The sequence below is a fragment of the Rhopalosiphum maidis genome, chromosome 2, assembly GCF_003676215.2.
Source record: "Rhopalosiphum maidis isolate BTI-1 chromosome 2, ASM367621v3, whole genome shotgun sequence".
In the NCBI taxonomy this organism is placed as follows: domain Eukaryota; kingdom Metazoa; phylum Arthropoda; class Insecta; order Hemiptera; family Aphididae; genus Rhopalosiphum; species Rhopalosiphum maidis.
Genome location: NC_040878.1, coordinates 44,808,289 through 44,833,601, shown reverse-complemented (window position 1 = coordinate 44,833,601; position 25,313 = coordinate 44,808,289). Strand labels below are relative to the sequence as shown.

General features: G+C 28.0%; 1 protein-coding gene across 1 annotated transcript in view; it reads right to left on the bottom strand.

Moving 5' to 3' along the window:
* The window catches only part of LOC113552140 (glutamate receptor 1-like), a 175,047-nt gene extending 151,205 nt beyond the window's left edge, over positions 1–23,842 (bottom strand). The window contains exon 1 of the mRNA XM_026954849.1: positions 23,702–23,842. Within this exon, the coding sequence (XP_026810650.1) occupies positions 23,702–23,810 (109 nt within the window). The 5' untranslated portion in view covers positions 23,811–23,842. The remainder of the gene's footprint in view (positions 1–23,701) is intronic.
* Between the last annotated feature and the right edge of the window lie 1,471 nt (positions 23,843–25,313).

The window sequence follows — 25,313 nt, the reverse complement described above, 5'->3', positions numbered from 1 at the left end:
TTTAAAAGTTTAAGATCAAGATTTGAATAAATTAATTATTTATTAATTATTAAGGTAAAAATTTATGTGAGCATAATATATTGTAGTCAATCATTGAATCATCCTGTACACACATGTATATTGTTACATATAAAGTAAATAAGATATAATTGATGGTATAATAATATTATTGTTTGTATACAATAAACGACGACACTGCCGTGGGAATTCGTTCATGTTGTCCTCCCTTAGTCGGCGACCAAGAAGAAAAAAAAGTAATACTAGTTTAACAGTTAGTTATAATGTGTGTACCTACTTCTAGAGTGTAGTCTGCTACCGATCGTCCGATCGTGACTATTTTGTTTTCATGTTTGCAATTACCGTTTCAGTATACACCAGGTTGGAAAATATTATACTTAAAATATACCATTACAGGATAATAGTTGTGGTACGGTGGTGGTGGACAAGATGAAGCGGCACCCTTCAAACTTTAAAACAATTTTTAATTTATGATATTACAAAAATAAAATTGATATTTTTATTAAAAGTTTATAACTATGAGTATTGAGTAGTATGTATTTGTAAGTTCACAGTATTTTAAGCAGGGAGATTTTAAAAGTTAAAGCAGGAATATACTCCTCAATACTATTTACTTTTCCGTGTAACAAATCATAATAATTTTGAAAAAAATGTTTGCGTGAGAATTTAATTTCAGAATCATTATAGTTTTGTGGTATACGAAAAAATAAACGGTGTTGAGGAGACTATTTCTGGTCGAACTTTTAAAATCTCCCCGCTGAAAAGTGTCGTTAAAATACAAACACGTACTACTATCATGCTTGCCTTGTCGACGACAATCGATAATAGCGACTATTCGACGTTATTCTGTTTGTATATTATATGTATGATATTATATTGATATAATTAAATTTATTTTATTGGACAGCCGACTAAACACGACCACGACCAATATATCGGGACAACCCTAACCATAAACTGTCGGCATTCGGCACTATATTATTATTATTATTATTATTATATTGTCGTCGTGTCAAATTGTCAGACACTTCTGCGGACCACGACCGTGAGCGACAATGTTTGTAGCACGTATGTGTCCCTTTGCTCCCACGCACCACTAAACACTAGCATTTGGTCATTCTCACGTACGCGCGCTAATGGTCGGTTTGTTTTGTGTGGCGATTTTCGCCAATCGCCGCACTCGGTTCCTCGCAGCGTGTTTTTGTTATAAAATTAAAAAGTGTGCCCATACAGTTCAGCGAGTACGTTGTGTTCGCGCACTGTTGTATTGTATAGCGGCAGATGTGTACAACGCTGTCCGTCGCCTTCGTCATTATGCGTCGTAAACCAGTCGGCAAAACAGGCAATAATTGTAAACACGTTTTTTCGTAAAACCTCAACAGAATATTACTTTATGAGTGACTGGACGTACTGGATATTCGTGGCAAAAATACGACGACATCTCACGTTTTCGGGTTTTCCAATACACGGGAGCGGGGCCGGCAGAAGGCCGTGTAACTATATTATGCAGAAGTAAGACATGTACCTACCCAGTACCGTCCTACGCACGAGTGTATTATATTATACATATATTTTAATACAATGGTAGTACAACACTGTGTAGCGCGTATACGTAATGATGAGGTAGTGTTGTACCGCCGTATAACATGTGTGGTAGGGTCTGCAATTTGTGTGGAGGGTAATGGTAGTGGCGGGGTGGGGCGAAGGGGATGTGTGTGTGTGTGTGTGGGGGAGGGGGTGTGGAGAGGGCCGGAATCACCGGATTTTAATTAAATCTGGTCGGACGGTCGGCCATGCAAGCGTCCGGTGTTGTCATAATCACGTGCCAGTTGTGCCGAACACGCACGCGCGTGTTATCGTCATTGTTCCGACCGATTGAACGTCGCCGTCGTCGCTGTCGTCGTCGGTGGTTACGGTCGCGCGCAACGTTATTCCGCCGCAGTGTAGTCCGCTGCTCGACGACGGTGAAACGGTCGCGATTGCGATCGGCATCGTAATAATATATCATTACATAATAATATTAGCCATTAGCCGCGTCCGTGTGGTAACGACTTCGATAATGCCGTAATGGTCATGACCACACCACTCGCGTATGGAAAAACCATCGAATCTTTGCCATTAATTTTACTCTGCGGTGTTCACGAACGATTAAAAGGATCTCCCTGTGACGTTATAATATTCGCTCTTATGCGTGCACAATAATTGGCACAGTATAAGCGTGCTGTCCACGTTAAGCCAAATCCATTATTAGAAAGTAAAATGAATCTTATAATATTATGACGATGCACTGCGGCGTACCTAATACAAAAGGTTTTCAACCTTTTTTGACTCACGGCGCCCTAAGGCATTTTCTAAAAATCCGGATGAACCCTACAGTAGTATAATGTGTATCTATACCTATATTCTATAATTTCAGTTTTCTTTAGCTAAGCATAATCAAATATCATATTGAAAATACGTATTATTATATTTTATAGAAAACAAATTAAAGCATTAGGCATACTATAATTTTCATAAAAATCGTTTTTTTTTAAACTGAAAGTATATATGATTTATTTATATTTGAAATAATTGTATGGTATCCTTGCTGAAAACCTCTGACCTAACGAATAAATCGATTAGACTTTCCCAAGTTTAAAATCACTTAATGATAAACCAAAGATGTTAAATTAAAACTGTTATGGAACTTTTTGTCATTATAATTTTTAGGTAATAATAGGTAAATTAATTCATAAAATTAATTAAGTATGCAATATTATGCATTATTTATATTTTTTTAATGTTCTCTTTTTAATCATTAAAAATACAAAATCTAACTACATAAAAAATATTAAATTTAATCATTCGCATTAATTGTTAAACTTAAATTATTATGCAAAAACATTTCAAATTTATAAAAAAATAATATATATTTATCATTGAGATTGTCTTCAAATTTATATTCAACGTGTTTTTCTCGGTAGTTAACAAAAAAAAAAAAAAAAAACGTTAGTTACCTTAATGACCAATTAACGTCCACAACATTTTATACTTATACTATGACCACACTTTATAAGTATTTTTAAAAAATATATATTATGAATAAATATATTATAATTATTATTTAAACTGTATTGTCCAACGGTGTGATTGGGCATTGACTATATAAATAATATTATACATAATATTATTATAACTATTGAAAAACGAGAGTTATACCTAAAATCAATACGTAAGTGTAGTGATATTGCATACACATGGCGCCGGCTGGATGATAATATTGTTGTCATGCAATGACAAATAAATACCTAATAATAATAATAATAATAATACAATAGTAATTGGAGACAAAATTGCTATGCTAATTAAATTAACGTGTTGTACATGAAATCGATTTATGTTAATTGTTAATATGATTATTATTATCTGGTTAACTTTATAAACATTATGTTAAGGTATAGTTTGAATAACGTTGTTATTTTATCAAAATGAGCAACCTGAATAGAATAAGATAAATAAAAGCACAAAATATTACGGGTATGGAAAATAATAATTGATACAACTTGAAATTTAAATTTTAAATATATCTGTATACTTTTAATTTGTATAAAATATATTAGAAACTCCTATTTAATTGAAGTTATGTTGTTATTACGAGGATTGTACGTCTGTTATTTTTATAATACTATAAAAACCTATATTTTGCTTTTGAAAAATAACTTTTTAATTATTCCTTACATTAATATAGGCATTGTCTGTTTCATGTCTATAAAATATACAATTATTTTCAATGTATTCGTAAAAGTTAAGTATTCACTTTAATAAAAATATTTTACAAGTTATTAAAATTCTTTAAAATGTTCAAAAGAAATTTTTTGCGTTTGAATACAAACTTTTTCAAAAAAAAAAAAAAATAATATTAAAATACCGAAATAAGTGTTGTTGGTTTTGTAAGAAGAATCATTTTTGAAAATATGAAATAAAGCTTTAGCAATAATCGATAATTTAATATTTGAAAACTTAAAATTATTAATACTAAGTGTTTACTTATTTTTGCAATTTTTAGTTAATTTTTAGTTAATTTTTGATTAATACTTAATGAATTTACTCTCATTAATATTTTTTTTCAATAATCAACTATTATGTATTAATAATTAATTGTTATAAACTTAGATTTAATTATAAATACGGGGAAATTCTATAAATAAATTTAATTTACTAAAATTATTTTTACACGTGTATCTTCTATACAAGAATATTAAAGTTGACTGGATATATTTATTTCATGCTGATTCATCTAAGTGTCCATTTTGCAGGGTTAGGAGATTTGTAATCGGTCGGAAACTAAAAACACGGTTTTACTACCGTTCTCGAAAGTATTTCCGGTCTTTACAGAAGGTTTAGCTGTATAGTGTATTTCTCTCCTCTTTTTCCATTTCACTCTCTTTTTATATAAATTTTTTTTGCACCCTCGTGATTTTCATTTCGAATTATATGACCGGAAAACAAGGTTTTTGGATTACGTCCAATACCTTCAGACAAGACCTTTGAACCGGTCTTCGAAAACGGAAATGCTCTTATCCCTAACTCAGCGGTCGTCTCGACCTGTGCCAGCAACGAACAAACCGTTCCGGTACACGAGTTTGTTAAAACTACAGGAAAAAATGCAGCGTAATCTCTCGAATATTAACATAGCCTCAGGCGTGTGTGTGGCCACTGGGCACTTATCAGATGTAGAGATCTGAAAAAAAGGATTACCTATGGCAACGGTTGAAACATTTTTAAAAAAAAATCCTCAGGCTACCCGTAAATAATACAACGTGCGTGTACCTAAAGTTTTTACCAGGACACCCGCAGATAAGAGAATAACTACATGGGTGATAACGGTTAAGTAACCGCTGCGCGTGGAAAATAAATAAATTATCTCGGAACGTAAAGGCGTGTAATAAGCAGAAAATGTATAGTGCCAAACTTCACGAGAAAAATTTTCCAGTAAACATAATATTTAGTGTACCAACTACCTACCAGACTTTATTTTTCGAGAAAAAAACACAAAATAATTAGTTATACCTATCCAATAGGTACATTTTATTTAGGAGTGTAACATTATTATGCGATTTAAGTTGTTAAATAATAATTTATTGACTTAAAGTATACGGTGCGTATGCTGTTTTTATAAAATAATAAGATAATTCATATTTATCACCATAAAACTTAAATTCGTGTTCTTCGCTTAAACAAATAATTGACAATAAATACAATTATTTACTTAATCGTTAAAAATAATGATTCTACGAAACGAATTTAACTACAACATAAGAAATATAATTGTTTAATTAACTTTGAATAGACACAACAGTTGAGTACTTGCCTTTACTCGAGAACGGGACCACAAGGTATTTGTTGTTTAACAACCGAAATTATTGTAAGTGCCATAATAAAGCACGCATGCGTAATTCTATAATATTATTATAAATTATGGACGTATTACAATGTAGATTATTAATTTTTGGCTATGGATTTATAATTGCTTTTAAATTTATTTTTTTTTTTTTACTAACAATTTACATTATTTTTCTTCTTCAATTGTGTATTACTTTTTTACTGTAAACATAAACTTGGAATAACATTTTGACTTCTTATTATAAAAAAACTGATTTGTTTTCTGCATTAGACTGATTTCGGTAAACCGACCTTAAGGGTCATGCAAGCTTGATTTAATCTATTCACTTTTTATTTTATAAATTAATGATTCTCGTGTTTTAACATAATTTAAGGGGAAAAAAGAAAAAAGTGTGGGTCATTAGTCTTTCGTGATTGCGCAATTATTAAAAATTAATAATTACTCATAAAATGATTAGATACTTTTTCTAACTAATCATAGAAATTAGTATAATAAATGGCTTTTTTTTTTCACTTTGACTAACCCGAGATATTGAACTTTTTTATAAGGAAATAATTAGTATTTTTTTTATTTTAAATTTTCTTATACTTATTATTGTATATAATAATTTGCTTAATAAAGTTTCAAAATAAAAAAAATGTTATGTATTGTTTTTAATACAGAAATTAATAAATTCAAAAACAATAATTCTATATTCGGTGTAGACATTCGGTATTTGGTTACTGTTGAAATTAATTGATGATATTCAATTCATTAAACTAATTACTAGTACTGTAAAGTTGAGTTGAAATACTATAACAGTACGTATTATTACAAATATTTCGAAATTCAATAACATACAACTCCGAGGTTTTAGTGGGATAGGTACGGCTTAAGGCTATATCATATTGGGTAGGGAACAAAAAAACAATAAAAAGAAATAACAATAAGACTGCCACCGCCGTCGAACACAGTTTAAAACGAGAATCTCTGCAGTAGCATAGAGACCCCTATCCGAACACACGGTTGAACGAATTTAAAGGGTCTGCAGGGTTATATGATTCTTCTTTTTATTTATTTTTTAGGTTATCCCTGTTTTTGCTTTTTACCCCCGTTCGTTTCCGACTACCAGAACCAGTGTAATTCTTCAGCCACCGTATTTTTTTTTTTTTTAACGTCATAATGGCCGGAGTTCAAGTCCAGAGATTTCGGCTATGAAATATCACCGTCCAGCAAATTTATTATCCTCTCTCACTCCTTTGGTCTCAGTACGAATAATCATCCACGGCAATCCACCATCGGTAGGTATACCTACATGTACATACATACATACATACATACATACATACATATATACAGTACACACATATATAACAAATATATAAATATATATATATATATATATATAAACATACATTTATATTATATATATTACACACTCAAAACTGTACAGATTATTCGGGTTTACCTACGCATTCTGTTGCAGGTCCGGTTTAGCTAACACGCGATATATACACGCAGTGGGTTTTTCGTTGCTCAATTTTTTATTTTTTTTTTTTTTGAAATATAAAAAATCATCGTTATGCCCTTTTTTTTTTTCTTTTGGCGATTCCTATAACAGGTCGTCCGGTCACATCAAGAACGCCGGACGCAACGGTCGGAAGAAACAAAAACACACTAGATTGGCGGCGGATACGCCCAAAGTTCAATAAAAGTCACATGCTCTGACCATAAACATTCCAACGATATCTCGCCTCTGACCCCCTTTTCCTCTCGGCGTCTATTCATCCCCAAATACAACCACCCACCGGGCGAAATGACCGTCGCCGCCTTCGTGCCGATCAATGATTCCCGTTCATAATAATATTATCGTAGATGCCATCTTTTAACGCTTTACCCTCCAAAATTGATTTCACACACCAATGAGTTAAACAGTTTAACCGTGATAGTCGCCAGGAATAATGATAATAAAAAATACATGCACATCTTTATTATGAATAGACGGAGGCGTTTGTAAAATATGTGACACGAATAAAACCAAGGTGCCACCTACATGCGTACGTATTATTTAATTTGCATTTATAATTAGAAAATATGTACCTGCGTAATGTCATATACGACTCACTCAACATATCTGACGTTACGTTAATTATACACACCGATAACGTTTTATAATATTATTTAATAATTTAATTTATAATGGAATATATTATTTAAATACTTAGTTATCAAATAAAAATATATTATATTTATATTAAAAGGTATAGCAATATTTTATCGGCATAATAATAATGATATTGATATTGAATATATATATATATATATATATATTGAATAAAATATATAACCTAAAAATATTTTAATAATAATTGAAAATAAATTTTCATTTTCTTAATATTTTAGTTTACGTATACTTCAGGAGTTTCAGCATAATGTTTAGTAAAATCATGCAAGCAATTAAAAACTGGCAATTATAGCGTGTTTTATGTTTAATTATAATAAAACATCAAAATATTTATAGTTTATATTTTTTGTTTTATACGCAGAACATTTCAAATAAACGGCATTTGAGCATATGATTTTCAGACATAAAACAAATGCTAATTTAAAATAAAATAATTATGTTAATATAATAATTAAAGTATTTCGTGACATGTATAAAAAAGTATTATACACAATAAGATTAACTAGATTTAGACCTTTGTTTGTTTTGGATACGTATACAAAACAACAGTGTTTCCGTAAGTTTTTAGATGTGTGTGTTCGGCAATGAAGTTTCACTGTTATAATACATATGAATTTATAAATTACTCTACTCGGTAAATTTAAAATTATTCTAGTCATTTATTTCGGGATTTTGCCAAAAAGTAAAAGCGTCCCGTATACAATATATAAATCGCCAGTGTTTGGCACAAATTCACAAAGTTTGGCCCAACATAATATATATAAATATAGTTATGATATTATAACTTACTTTAAATTGTTGAAAAAAAGTTAATTTTAACTGTGCTTTTAATGTATTACACAAGCTCACTTGAATTATTCTAATTAAATCTGTATTTATTTATATTTATCTACACCGTGTTATACAAAAAAAAAAAAAATAAATAAAAAAACGATATTATTTTTATTTTAACTTATTTATTTTGTAATACAGTCAAACTCAATGTAAGTAGTATGTATTAAATCGGTATTAAACAGCTTTAAAAACATATATTGACATATGTATAGAAGAAAATAATTCTTGACAATAATTATAATACATTATATTATTGCAATATTTGATTAAATTAAAGTATTAAAATGTATGCGATTGCTTAAACACTTTAAGTTATTATAAAATATTTCAGAATGAAAAAAGATATGTTAAGTATAGTTTTATCATTGATACAATAATGCCACACTACATTTATATATATAGAAGTATGACTCGACTCAATGGACCGACAGACGCCATTCGAATTGTTATACATTTGAAGTTTAAACTCAAAATAACTTTACTGAAGTTCATTTAGTTTATAAGAATGAAAGACTTAAATGTATTGAAATATGTAATATAAGTGGACTTGACAGTAACGTGTGGATGCCATTTTTATAAGAGGCTCATAAGTACCAATAAATGGTTTGACTCCATGAAATAATTGCTTAACAGATAAAAAGTTAAAAATTAATTCTATTTTATATTGATAAAATTGAAATTTCACAGGTGAATATTGCAGTAATAAAAAGTGATAAAAAGATCATTTTTTTCTGTTATGAAATAAATTTAAAATCTTTATTTTTTCAACATTTCTGTGTCTATAAGCAGATTTGTATATTAAATGTCACCTCATTACTCATTAGGGTATGTGTTTTATGCAATTATTAATTTTTATTTAAATTTCACTATTAATATTATTATATATTTCATCTTTAACATACCGTATCCTACTATCCTTTAAACGGATATACGGATACCATCATTATCATTACGTATTATATTACAATACAGATGGAAATATTAAATTTAATACTATATCATACCAACTCCTTAATGCTCTGATACTTGATCTTTCGATACCTATATAGCCGTAGTAATGGATGACAAATAAATAATTTTGATTTTCAATATTTTTTTATTATCGTTTAAACCGAATGATGAATATAAATATACGCTTCAATAAATTCTCACAATATTATCATCTCATCAATATTACGAATATATCAAAACAATAAATCGGATATTATTTTCTTATCTATTATAAAATATAATTGATCACACGATAATCACACGACCTATGATATAGTGTGATTAAATAAATACGTTTCTCATTTTATTAGTAATAATAATAATTTTTACTTTTCAAACGTTAAATTCTCAACAATCTTTTATTTAAATTTCTATATACATAACCCTAATATTATAATCATATTGATAACTGTAATAGTTTGTTTTTGTAATTTATTTAAGACAAATTTAGTCTAAGATACAATTTGTAACTGTTGTACCGTTATACCGTTAAAGCAATTTCATAATTCCATTATTAATTTTATACGTAAATACTAAACAAATAATTTAAATCATCGTATTCGTTCAATTCATAAGATTGTATCATTATATTTCTTTATAAAAATGATTGATATTTTACAGAAATGACGGTTTAACAATAACTATACCTTGAATCGTAAATATTTATACTATTATACATAATTATTTTTACTTTTATTCAGAAAACAAGGTACCTATAGTTATAGTAAAATTACAAATTCTGTGAAGTACATATTTACAAATTTATGTTAGGAAATGCATATAATAATATTATTTTAGAAATTGGACAAACACAATAATTTCAATGTTCTACTTTTCAGTAACCTAACGTTTTCTAATTAAAAATATAATATACTTGTTCAAATGAATTATTTAAATATTATATCTTACACCTACATATAAACGGTAGTTTTAGTATTGCGCAACAATTTTCTTAACATAAACTTAAAATCCAAATTGATTTTAGTGTAATTCATTTAGTTAACTGATTTATTGATTAAAATGATTTCTTGATATTATAATATTATTATTCATTAAATAATGTTTATTACATTTGTTTTTATTTAAGTAAATGCAATTAGTAATAAGTATTGACAAAAACGGTCTTGAATTAAACATTTTTCGTTGAACGTAGAATGTAAAATTGTATTGTTGATCACTCCCTTTTCTCAAAACAGGTAAAATTGTTTACGACCGATTGACCAAGGCTAAATTTATATGACCAATGTATGTAGCGACGAAACCTAATTAGACCCATAAAATTATCCCCAATATTTAAATTACCGATTTTTTTTACGTCCTCTTATTAATATGTTGATACAATTATTTTTCCGTTAGTTTCGCTAAATATTGTTCTAATAATACTAACACGTACACTCATAGATATATTTTTTGTTACATTGAAACTATAAAAACGGAATAAAGTTTCTATGCAAAACACAATGTATAACCCTTTTTTAAAATATGTTTATTATAAGAATATAAAACATGAGTTATACTCAACTTGACCATTTTTTTTTAATTAACTATATGTATGATGTTCAAACATTAGAAAAAAAACAACTCATACTTAAACCTAAACGAATAATGAAAAAACTTAACTTGTGTTTGCTTGTCAATCAATTTCATCTTTTTAAAAAATATTCGTATACTTTTAGTATTTTCATTATGTTTAATTTAATTTTCATCACGTAAAAAACAGTATAATCGTTATATTCTATTTAAAATGTGTTTAGTTTAATCATCAAATATTTTAAAATATTGTGATTTATTCGTACCACACTTATTTTCAAATTAATTTACTCTAATTACTTTTTCTTATAGCGTTGTTATCCAAATACATAATAAAAAATTTAAATTTTTTTAAGGTTTTCATTAAACGTTTAGAAATCTTATAAAAAATCCATCCACACAAAAATATTCAGAATACTTACCAAATATAAAAAATAAAAATTATTAATTAAACTACTAAATAATTTAATGTCGTTGTAAATAACGTAAATAATATAATTATTTAAGCTAGTATTTCAAGCCTAAATCAAAAAAATAATGATAAAAGTATAATTTAAATAAAGCCTGCTAATTGAATAATATAATTGAAAACTATTATGGTGTAGTTACCTTCAAATCCGACGGAAATACAATAATCGTAAAAACATCATAGACCTTTATGTAGATCAGCTTACAAAATGTGTGATTAAAAATGTAAATTATATGATTTTCACATAATTAAACACCCGTGGGTCGCGTGTATTTGTTACACTCCAATGGTCACGTAGAAAGAAATCCATGTATTCATAAAATAAAATTTATATATTTTATTGTTGATTATATAAAATATATGTAACATAAATATTAAAAATTGAACATTTGAACTGGATTATTAAAAATTGTTTTTAATGTCGCGTATAGAAAATAATTATTCTAACTACGCAAGAAGGACCGATTACGTTAGACGATCGATACGATCTTAAAAGTTCTGTTGGGACACAATTGTTTTTTGTTTAAACCTTATCGAAAATTCGAAAATATAATATAATATGAACGTGTAAGGCAAAAAACTGATAAAATAGGTAGAGATTAATAAAATAATATCAAGGTGTGAAGATAATTCAAAATATATGTTCACCACAAGACTATAATAACGTGTTAAATACGCTAAAATATCGAAGGTGATTACTCAATCTCGGACATCTTTGTTAATTATATCACTTGATATATATATATGTGGGCATACTAATCCTTTTGGTGTACAGTTGTACATGTCCGGTCTTAGAGTCCGTACATTTTACGCCAGATAAAAATATACTTCCTGTTTTTCGGAGGAATAATGGGAGAGGTTGATATGTTCTCGGTTCATTTAACTGCTTTAAAACTCCCTGGAATTTAGATTGTATAAAGCGATGTTTTACATTTTCACGATAATGGTTTTTCTTTTTCCCCCGTTATTTTGTAATTATTTATTTATATTATATATATATTTTATGGTAAATTCATCCTCATAAAACTGTCTCATACACTAGAATTAATAAGCTTTTTAAGCTAGTTAAATACTATTTAATTGAAAAAAAAAGTGATACTATATGAATTAATGTGTTTTTGCAAATGAAAATAATTATAAATTATCAAGTGGATATTTAAACACGCGTGCGTATAAAGTACAGCAGGTTGATATATTTATTTTTTGTAACGTACAGGTACACAATATATATTATGTATTATTTAAAATATATTTATTTATAAATAATCTATATTATCAGATGAACTTTACCACTGTTACCAGTTTAAATTTATTGAAAACTTAACTCGCTAAAATCACTGGTACTATAATTATTTGGTGGTACGATAGTTGTTATACTTATGATATTTGAAGTTATTGTCATATAAAAATCATCTTTATAAACATAACTAACACATTTGGTGCTCAATGTACTCGAAGAACTGTTCGTAAATTCAAAGACAGTATCATAATAATTATACTATTAATATTTGTAATTATATCACTTATTTATAGTTCACTACATCTAAATTTTCCAAAACAATGATAGGTATCACCTAAAAATGTATTACCTACCTATTTATCATATGATTATTTTAATCAATGTTATCACACGCCTCTTCTTTGTATGTTTAACTCTTTCATTATTTTTTTGTTAACTTTTCAAAATATTTTTCTAATAATAATAACACTTACACTCATAAAAATAGAATAATTTCTTTGAAAAAATGCTATAACCCTTTTTCCAATAGTCAATTTCCCGATGTTAACTAACATAATATAATTATAATTCCTATTGATTTAACGAGTTTGCTATTTTTAAACCTTTTTGTAATCCTCAACCTATAGTTGTAAAATAAAAAAACAAATAATAACAAGAGTTATCGAGTTTAAATACTCAGCTGACTAGTTAAGATTAAACGATTTCTAGTTATTTTAAATTTTAGTGAGATGTTTGGCTGAAATTACTTAATTAAGTAGGTATTTAAAAACCATAATATACTACACATTCATTGCTACAAATATAAATAATGAATATACTTAGTATTGAGATATGTGTCAATCTTCTCGGAATGTATTGACATTTAATATTTACCTGTGATAAATAATATATCACGTTAAAATATAAAATCATATAACTCTAATAGTAATTTCATATATTTAACTCATATTAAAAGTAATATAAATGTTTTTTATTAATCTTTTTAATAAAATAATTACAATTTTACAACAGATGACGAACTTGTATTACGATTTTAAGTAATACAAAAATAAATAACACACATTTAAAAAAAAAAAACTTTATGGTTGTTAAAAATAAATAAATAAATGTTTCACAAAAAACATCGCCATTATTCCAAACAAATTATAAAAACTAGATTTTACTTGTATGCAACTCGAAATGAAAATTGTTGATAAATCGATTGTGACACAACACCTCTATTTATCATAATCATGCTGGTGCTGTATACAATAAAATAACGTATATTTTTTGTTCGTTATTCGCAGTTATTGTTTTTTCATGACAAATAGTTTTTATTTCAAATAATGATCTAAATATTTTCTTAAACAAATGTTATTATAATTCAATCACACATAACCTATATTTTAATCATTTAAATTATTTATTTATTATTTTATTATGATATAATCAGTATAATTTAATCAATATAATATTATGTAAATATTTATAACTTCATAAACATATATCTCATACATATTTATAATTTTCTATTGTATCTTATTTTGTAGGTTTTAACTTGTTTATACTAATATTATTGATTATTTTGTATTTTCAACAGATTTTAGAATATCTACATATTGTTATAACTTTATGCCATGAATGTTAGGTTCTCAGCCAATATTATTTATATTGATGTTGTATAATAGGTATCTACTAATTCAACAAGCAGAACATTATTAAACTATGTATATATAGAATATGAATTCTATAAAATAATAACGAACTAACCGTTGTAGCTTACAGCTTACGCTGACGATATAGTCCTCATTGTCGAATCAGAGGACGAACTGAGAAATACAACTAGCATTCTACTAAAAGAAGGTAAAGAGATTGGTCTGAAGATAAATGAGTCAAAAACAAAGTATATGATACCATCGAGACGAAATCACAATATTAGCTATTTAAAAGTTGATTATTACAAATTTTAAAGGGTACAGAGCTTCAAATACCTAGGCGCAGAGATCAATGAATATGCTAATAACCACGAAGAAGTTGAAAAATGAATTATGGCAGCAAATAGATGCTACTATAGTCTAATGCCACTCTTCATATCAAGATTATTATCAATAAATTCTAAAATAACGTTATATAAAGTCATAGTCAAACCGGTTGCTTTGTATGCGTGTAGTACATGGGCTACGACAAAATCGGACGAAGAAAAGTTAGGAGAGTTCGAATGAAAGATTTTAAGGAAAATCTTCGGCCCAAAGAGAAATAAAGACGGAGAAGAATGAGGTGAGAGACAACGGGGATTTGGATGGTATATAGAAGGAACCTAACACCGTTGGGTCCCTGAAGAGCACGAGGATAAGTTGGGCGGGACATGTGTGGAGATCAGAGGGAATGATTGAATCAATAACTAAATGGAAACCTGGCACTAAGAGGCCTCGAGGATGCCCCAGACAAAGATGGGTGGATAGAGTACAAGAAGACCTGAAACTCCTGAACGTAAGAAACGCAGAAGAACGTGCAAATGATAGAGAAGAATGGAAACCATATGTTGTTGCGGCGATGGTCCTTAAAGGCCTGTAAAATCCCAGAAAGAAAGAAAAATATGAATTCAGCCAAAGTCTTTCCAATTAGCTTAAATACAATTATTTTTTAATAAAAAAAACTGTTCTCTTTTATGAATTTCTATCTTTTGAACTTTAGCTGATTTCTTAATTAAGTTTATGTTGCAATTATTATTTTTTGTTGCTTAGTATAAATGTATTCAAAGTTCTTCAGTATTATGTTAACAGTTTGTTTTGGTTAAAAAAAATAAACTTACCACAAACAGTGATAAACCTAAATTTGAAAAAAAAACGTAATTGTTGAAATTCTAAGTTATATATTTTGAAAAAGTTCAAAATATTGTTGACACATAAATTAAATTAAATTTATAAAATTATGAATGTTATTATAATGACATTCATAATTATTTATTTTCAAATATTATTATCAATAACACGATTTATACTCAATAAAAAATGCTGAACTGATAATTTAAAAGTACCTACACCTACTATAAAAATTATTTTTATTTTATTTATATTTTAATCATAAATAAACCCTAAAAATGTAAACGTTTTCATAAAATCCACTTCACTTTAATTCATAAAAGTTTATTTTTAACATCTCTGGCTCTTTGAATTTCAAAATTAATTATTTTAACGTAAAGTGATTACAAGTCTTTGATAGTGTTAATACATTTAAAAATTGTATATTGGTACATAACGATAGATAAGTCTATTATCTGTAGTGTTCTTTAATTTTAATGTATACTATAATTTAATTGAAAAAGCCCCTTTATCGTATAAACGTCATATCCTGCAATGTTTATAATGGCTGACAAGGATCATTGAAGATTGAACAAAAATAGTAAACAAGCTTGTTCTTTTTTTTAAGTTCGGTATTATATTCTTTTTTTTATGTATATTATATACATGTATTTACTTAGTTACCTTTTAACACTACCATACATTATTACGTCATATTTTAAAACGGACGTTTTAGAGGGGTTGCCCTCATATTTCAACCAGAAAATTTCGATCTAATTGAGAATACCGAAAATATTATAAAAAGTAGTGATTCTCCGGAGAAATACTTTGGATTTTTTTCTGAATGACATGAAAGTCTAAAGTACGTTATACTTAGGTCCGCTATACCAGTCGCTTGGGGACTATAAGTGGTTGGTTTCAGTTAGTAAGACCGTGAAATATGTATACAAACGTGTGCGTGTGAGAGTATGTAATGCTCGAGTCTGTGGCGTAATCGATGTAGGGTATCCCGTTTTGAAGTCTACAGGACCCTTGTGTGTATAGAAGTTTGGGAACGAAAAGGATGATGGCTGTTAGGGGAGGTGGACTGGGAAAAGTCGAGTTTGACGCGATAAATAACGAGAAAATAACGCTATTCTTCGCGCGGCCCGGGCTGTGTCAACCCCTACTGCGCTTTTGTACGCTTTCGGCTTTTTCAACCCTCATTTCTGATTGCTGCCTCTACCGCAATGTGATAAATAGGATTAGGGTGGATACTTTTTTCTCTTCTCCACACCATATTATACATTATACAATTTATATTGGACTAAGGGTTGTTTTCGTTTTTCGTGTCTTAGCTAGATACCTTGAGATATTTTAATTACATAACTATTAGAAAATAAGACCGAACATGATACTATATCTAATTAAAACACGCAAATCATCGTGAATCGATTACGATTTTCGGATATACATAGAGTTTTAAAGAATTATTGATAAATTGTATTTTGATATTTCTATACGCCGATGCTTTTGAATTCGACTATTTAGACATCTAAGTAGACATATGCAATAAATGATTAATTTTCACTTTTATATAAATATCTATGAATATTTAATTCTATTTTTTTTTTTTTTACCAATGAATGCTGTTAGTAAAATATATTAAATCGTACCAATAAAATCATAAACCAATACTATGATAAGGTTATTAAAATAAATTAAACTACGTTTAGAAATGTAATTTTATACTATATATATGTGTGTGTGTGTGTGTATGAGTGTATAGATATACATAGTTTAGGTAAATATTTAACAGTTAATAAGCTAAACTTGTAACATTTTCGTTGATTTAAATTAAAACACTGTGATTAATTAACGCATGTAATATATACATACATACAAAATACATGTTCAAGTTTAATAATTATAGAAGTTTAGAAACAGTATGTAAAAGATAACTGCTGACGAGTTATAGTTAAATCTAGAAATGATGTATTTCAAATGATTAAAATTGGATTGAAAATAGTTTTTAAAATTAGAAAATTTAAATATTTTATGAATCTATAATTATTAATCAAAATATAATATAATATACTAACATTAAATTTTGCTAATCTTAAAATATAATTTAATTTGCATCAACAATTTTATTAACACCATTGCTTTAAAATGAATAAAACATTTAATAAGGAAAATCCATAGATAATTTAAATAAGGTCTACAGATGAATCGAATTCCAATAGTTGTACTAAAATTTTACGAAGACAATTTATTTCTATGTGCAATTTATTTATGAGTTAAAATATAAAATATTTTTATGTAAAATATTCATGTTATGCTGTTGACTGAAATTAAGCAAATTAGTTTGAAATGTATTCTACCAAAACTGTAAAAATTTTAAATTCTACGTTATCTCCTGATTATACTCTTTAGTATTTAAACTATTTGTTATACAATATATTAAAAAAGGTAGTTATAAAAATAACCCGAAATAATTGTGTGAGTTTTGTATTGTTTGATCAGGAGTTAAATCTATATTATTATTATGATTAGCGACGTTTATATGTTACTTCTATAATGTAGATCAAAAACATCATTAAATATTACATTTAAAACTTCCATGCTAATAAAACTAACTTCGGTTACCTTAAATTCCTTTTGTTACTCAGCCGTTCATCATACACGAATTTAATGACATGCGATAGTTGGGCCATTGCTGATTTTATAACAATATATCGAGAAGATATTTTTTGGCAGCCTCCTACCACAGGTATCGTTGTTTTTATGATTTATTATTTTTTAGATATTAATTTCGTTTTGTACTATGATTTTTTCCTTCGCCTATCATATTTAATATATGACTAGTATTTAGTACAAGCTGTTAATATGCATTTGTTTATTTTGTTATGTTAATTTATCAAGTAATTTAATAACAATTACTGTTTATGTTTTCCTAAATTTAAAATTATGCATATAGAAACTTGGAGTATTCCGGTTGACGCCTGTATCTACTATCTAATTTATCATTAAAACTAATAATAATATTAGATGTGGCAACCGCAGTAGAACGGTAACGAAAACTGGGACAGACCTTATGCGTGTTACAACGTTTATTAAATAAAAAAAAAAATAATAATAACAATGATAAAGAATATGTAGGTAAATAAATAATTCACACCGGATACCAAATTTTTATTTTCTTGTAAAATTGATGGCATGCACGATCCTACAAATTTTGGAACACAGCAATTGTCAGTTGTAAACAACGATACGCTCGTTAGTAAATATTCACTAAACCATTTGGATTTTAGCCAAATTTAGGCGGATGCGTGAGTAACTTTTGCAGAGCTTATTACAATCAAATGTTTACATGACCTTTACTCTGTAAGTTTAAATTGAACGTATTCAATTATGAGTTAATTGTAATCCATAGAATGTGGTCACTGGTCAGTGTAGGTACTTCGCGAATCAGAATTTGAAGTACTTTCATTTTATAATAATACTTTTCATCGAAATATTGTGTACCATAATAAATTTAACATAAAACGTTCATTTAACAATCAAAAATATGCAAAGTATTGAGTTAACAATTGTTTTTTATCTCTGTGTACCGTTTGTAACGAGAAATTTATTCGATCGTCAACTACGGCTGTTCTGGATTAATTATTTTCGCTTTTGTGTCCGGGTGTCATAATGACGACCAATAAAAATGTAGCACGCCCAATGTGTTAGGGATAGGTAACAAAATGGCTATACCATTTTTTTGATTTTATTACTTGACTGATGAATTTATGTAGCGATCCATTGCTTGTAGTATAAATCACCTAATAACGAGCAGCTGGCTCATTTCGTTTTTGTTTCGTTTTCCTGATGATAAATCCGAATTTAAAACGCCCTCGCCGAGAGAGTATTATGAACGCTAGTCAATATTTCACTAGCTTTTGCAATTATGTAGAAATTTTGTTTGATTTTTATTGTAGGCACATATTTCGATTTTGACATGTTCAGCTTTACTCATCAATCAATCAAAGTATTATTAAAAACGCATTGTATTTATTACCAGTGATATTACTTATACTATATAATATCAATGATATATTAAATTGTTATACACACAAAAATTTTATATTTTTACCACAAAATTATTCGATTATATTTTAGATACTATCGTTTCCAATAATCTCCACGCTGTTTAGCTGAATGTAAAATATATTATACAGTATTACATATTTTAATTGTTCAAATGTATACAAAATCAAACTCAATTAACTGAAACGTTAATACCTAAACGTAGAGATTAATAAATAATGACATCGTATGTTTTTGTATGCAAACGAAGTACTGTTTGTAAAAAAAAATACAGAACCCCGAACATAACCCTGTACGTGTAGCTGTTAGTCTTTATCTGAATTCAAATAATGTAGATATAATATAACCACGTGGATAGGGGAAAGTTAGGATTCACAAAACCCAATTATGCATGGACCTTAATCAGGATTTACTGAGAGAAGGTCACACCTTAATGAAAGGCCATAATTATTGTGTGCATTATTTTCACTTATATTATTAAATTAAATTAACCATAGTCTAGTAAATCGTAGTGAATGACCATTGTACTGTTTGAATGCATCTACATGGAACTTAATTTTTGTTCAGTCGCACATATTTTTCAAATTGATTTTAATATGTTTTTTGTGGAAATAATATAATATGAAATATTATAATATTATTCTATTAATATTATATTAATTTTTAATTATAACATCATCAAATAAAATGTTAAGCATGTTTTGATAATATTCTCGTACCCATGTTTTATAATAAATCTTTTATTTTAAAATATTTAGAGAAATATTTAACTTACTACTAGAAATTAATAATTCAATATAATATTTGAAAAATGTTATTTCCATTAATTTCTTGTTTTATTTCTTTTTAACAAAAATGAGGATCAATTTATCTAAAAAATAATAATAATATTACGGTTGCCATATTTTTCTTTTTTTTTAAGCACAGTATAAACTAATGGAGCAAAGTGAAAAAAACACGGAAATAAAATAAACTTTACCGTAGATGGCTTATTTTTAACAAGGAACTAATCATTCAAAAATAACGTCAAATTGGTTTCAGTTAAAATCATTTGCATTTTATCTAATGAACTAAGTATGAATATAATATTAATTATATTAATATATTTATATTATATTATATTTTTATTAAATTGTAACATAGTTTTAAAAATATAAAAAAAAACAATTATTGATCGGATTTTTTATTTAAATTAACCATATTATCGCATTTAGGACATTTTTTTTTCAATAATTTATGTTTATAAACACATAAAAAATCTAAAATACTTATAAATTTTCTAATTTATTTAAATTAAATACATGTATTTTCTTACTTTTTTTCTAATCAATGGTTTTAGATTTTTCTAAATAATTTTTATGATATAATACTTAAAAATATTATGCTTATCTGAAAATATTTAAATAAAGATTATTTTTTGAAACCATAAGAAAAACTAAGAAATAATTCCATATCGTTACAGATTTACGATAAACCATTAATTACTTTGTTCCATCTTAGCTAGGAACTATGTAAGATAGTTAGTACAGCGAAAAATGTGATTATTTAAATCCACTGTAATACTGCTACTGCTTGATGATGAATGATTATTGTATTAACATCGTTAACACGGAATATATTATATTCAGAATTTAGAGTGAGTATAGCAAACTTATGTGACCGAGTGAAGAGATTTAGAAGGTTAGGGTGAGAACTAAGAAGCTCTCGCGTAATGTACAATATATGCAGTATTACTATAATAGTTAATATAATTTCATACCTACATAGAGTAATTATATTGAAATATTTAATTTGTGGTGGATATATAAATCCATCTTGATTTTATTATTTACCCAGTCATAATGTGTATAGCGTATCGCTGATAAATTAATAATTATATATATATATGTATATAGTACATAAATATAATATAATAATAAATAAAATAAAATGCATAAATACTATTATGCTTTATATTCATAGTGGTGTCTTAGTTGTAACTTTTATTAAAATTATAATTATCATTACCTAAAACGTTAAAAATCAGTTAATTAGTTTATATGTCATTTTTTATATACTAAATAATTTTTTTCTTTATATAAATACAAATATTTTTGAATAAAAATATAAAATAATGCCTTAATTGAATCATAGTATTAATTTAACAAGCTATTATAAATTATTATGAGCCTGACTTTCTGATTATCACATAAATACTAAATATACTGTGCGATCATTATATTTACCCCACGTGACTATTTCGTTGTCGATAGTACTAAAATCAACTATCAATATTAAATCACTCATCTTACATACAAGTCATCAGTTACAAAAGTATAACTAATATTATTTTTTTATTTTGTCGATCTTGTTCTCTTTTCGTTTGATTTTTATTATTGACACATTTGTATCGAGAACTATACGGTTATTAATAAGTAGACAAGTTAAATGTATTAAGAAAAAAAAAACAATTGTTCAATATAGGTAATATTAAACTATTATAACAACATTATTCATTTAAAAAATATTTATACTTTTATTATATTTATTAATAAAAATATATAATTCCTTATGAAATTTTTTTCTTAAAAATAAAATTACAGTATGTAGGTACATGCATTCTACTTAAATTTTTTAAAAAAACGTAAAATTGTAGTTAATTATTGATATTTTAAATATTGTCTAACAATTAGTACAGTTTTATTATGTCGTTTTTTTATTTATTATTATATGGGTACAATATATTACCATTTACCGCTATAATTATTATGAATACTAATAGCAATATAAAAATTGGTTATTTCAATAATCAATATTATAATAATTTATACTTAACTACATTGAATTTGTACAGTACAATAACTAATATCTAGACTCAAACTCATTTTATTTATATTTATTATTTTATTTTTTGTTCTGGAACATGTCCAATACTCTCGTATCCAACTATTAAATAAAGTGGACATAAGGGAGGGTATGAAATAAATCACATTTTAAACACAAAAATAATATGTTCTTTTCCTACTTGATTAATATTTTTTTGTTTAAAATGAATCTAATTAATCGCGCTTAATTATTGTCTTTTGATTCATTATTATACATAATTGCATTGTTATTCGTGTCCAATTTAAACAACAATTAGGGATGCGAAAGTTAATGAATTAGAATTGAGGTCAATTGCTTTATAATTATTATTTTATGTAAATTAACGGCTGGTAATATATTGTATTGTATGCATGTATACGTGTGAATCAGTGTAGTATGCCCATATATAAATTAAAAAACAATAAGGGATGCCGAAAACAGACGAAATCCGCTACTAAATAAGTTATTATTTATCATATTAATTTTTTATGAAATCTAGCTTATCGTGTTTTAAATTATGGAATTATTTGGACAATTTATTAAAAAATATAGGTCACGAGAATGTTGAAAATAATTATTGTTCATAAAAAAATAAATTAATAAAAAACGTTGACTATTGAAATTGCAGTCTTTTAAAATCATGAACGATTTATAAAACGTCAGTTTATTCAATGCTTTCATATGTTAGTTAACATTTTTATCAAAACACGAGTACAGTTTTGCAATTTTGATTTAAAAAAAAATATATATCTCAATTCAAAATTTTAAAAAAATTATAGAAAACGAATATTAGCCATTTTGCTATAGACACAATAATATTATGGCAGTGAAATGATAATCGTAAAATAACAATCGTTAAAATGTACTTCTACCTAAGACGAGCTTAAATCATATTTCAACTACTATGACGTCAACTAACTCGATCGGTTGTATATCGCATAATACCTACTACGTTATTAATTATAATTATAATTACTACGCGTTACCCATAGAGTAGACGATACCCGCGTACATCGAATAATAATATTATGAAAATGCATCGATGAACCGGCGGTGGTGGTCGCGGACAACCGAAATCATAGATCGACCGACGACCAAATCATCATTGTCGTCATATTAATTAATATATTATACTAATTACGATATTAATTTTATAGAAAAATACACATAGCAGTAGCGGCAGCAGTACACTGCCAGTAATAATGTCGTGTGTGATATCAACCGCGGTCGGATAACGAGACGTATCGAAAACGTGTGGGGGTAATAGTCCTCATTTGGGTGTCCAAAGTGGCGGATCGGCTGCTTTGGGGTGTGAGGGGAGGGATTTTTTTTTTTTTTTTTTGGTCCGTTCCGAGAGCATACGCGCGCCGTTACTCACCGAGAGGTATTTTCTCGTATACGATGCCGTCAGCGCGTGACGCGGTTGTGGCTGCGGCGAACGCGACACAGTACAGGACGAAGCACCGCGTAATTCGTGGCCCGGCCATTTTGCCGGTTCGGACGACACGCACCAACTGGAGAGACGTCGTCGGCGGGCCGCGCGAGTGATACGGTACGGTCGCCGCCGCCGCCGCTGTAGAAAAAGGGACCTTTGCGCGCAACTCGCCGAGCGTCCGCCACATGTCGTCCAACTATCCGGCGGCGGCGGCGGCGGCGGCGGCGGGCGATGCTGTGCGCAGTTACACCACCGCCACCGCCACCACACATTTCGTCTATACTTTCGTATAAAACGAGGACGGGTCGTCGTCGCCGGTGTACTGTACGAGACGAATTCGGTGACGGCGTGCTCGGCTTTTTCGATAGCGGAAAGGACGGGGGCGCGCATGGGGAGGGGGGTGTATGCATTTTCGAGACTATTTTCAGACCACGAGTTGTAGTATACGAAAAAAAGGTATAATATAATATTCTTCTCGCGTTTACCGGTCGCCATAAAAGTAAAATTAAAATACGTGACACTTTAATTCCAATCTAAATATAATAATTAAAAAATGTTCAATCATGTTTTGATGCATCTGATAATGCCTATAAATGTTTTTTTTTACTTTTTTGGTATGTTATATTATATCTAAACGTCCACGACTACAATGTTCTATAAAAAATACCAATCCGCATATTTTTTAAATATTTTTCCAATTTCATCAGCATATTTAAAAAAAAGGAAATTCTGATTATAAACTTGAAGTGAAACGCACCATCTTTTTTTGCATTTTGAGAATAAATTATTACCAAATTGTACAGTTAATTTTAAATTAGTTCACTACGCCATTTCGACTTCAATGAACTCCTGTCGAGTACTCGAGCTCTAGTACTCGTGTACAAATACTGACAACAAATAATATTTATAATTTTACATAAATATACTATTGTAGATATTATAGTCCACATCACGTTCACGTTTTATAATAAACTGACTGCGGTGGATGAAATTGTACTTGTTTTGACGATGATAGCTGGTATAATAATAATAATAATAATACTGTTATGTTACGTTTCCGACAACGATATGATATTATTAATTTTATATTTTCTAGCCACAGTAATTATAGTCAAAACAAGAATCCAAAAATACCAATGAGAAGTAGATTCGAGTATTCTATTGAATAGGTATTGTTGTCATACAAATATATCGTAGAAAAAATAATTTTTTTTTTAAATAAATTACAAAAAGGTATAAATTGGGAAAAACAGGATTAATACGGGACAGAATACGTCCCGTAGAACTTTTGTCGGGACAACGGGACACAAAGTTGAAATACGGGACAATCCCGTATAATGCTGAATGTATGGTCACCCTATAGGCCCAATGAGATTAATAAAATTATCGTTAATCGCGGTTTGAATAAAAAGAATTTATATATATATATATACGCATCACGTTATAATGTATAAATCGACGTTTAGACGCCTAATATCGGCGTAAATCACATCGGGCGATGGCGCGGTAAATACCTATGTTTTATTTGTGATATATTTAATTATTGTTATCGATA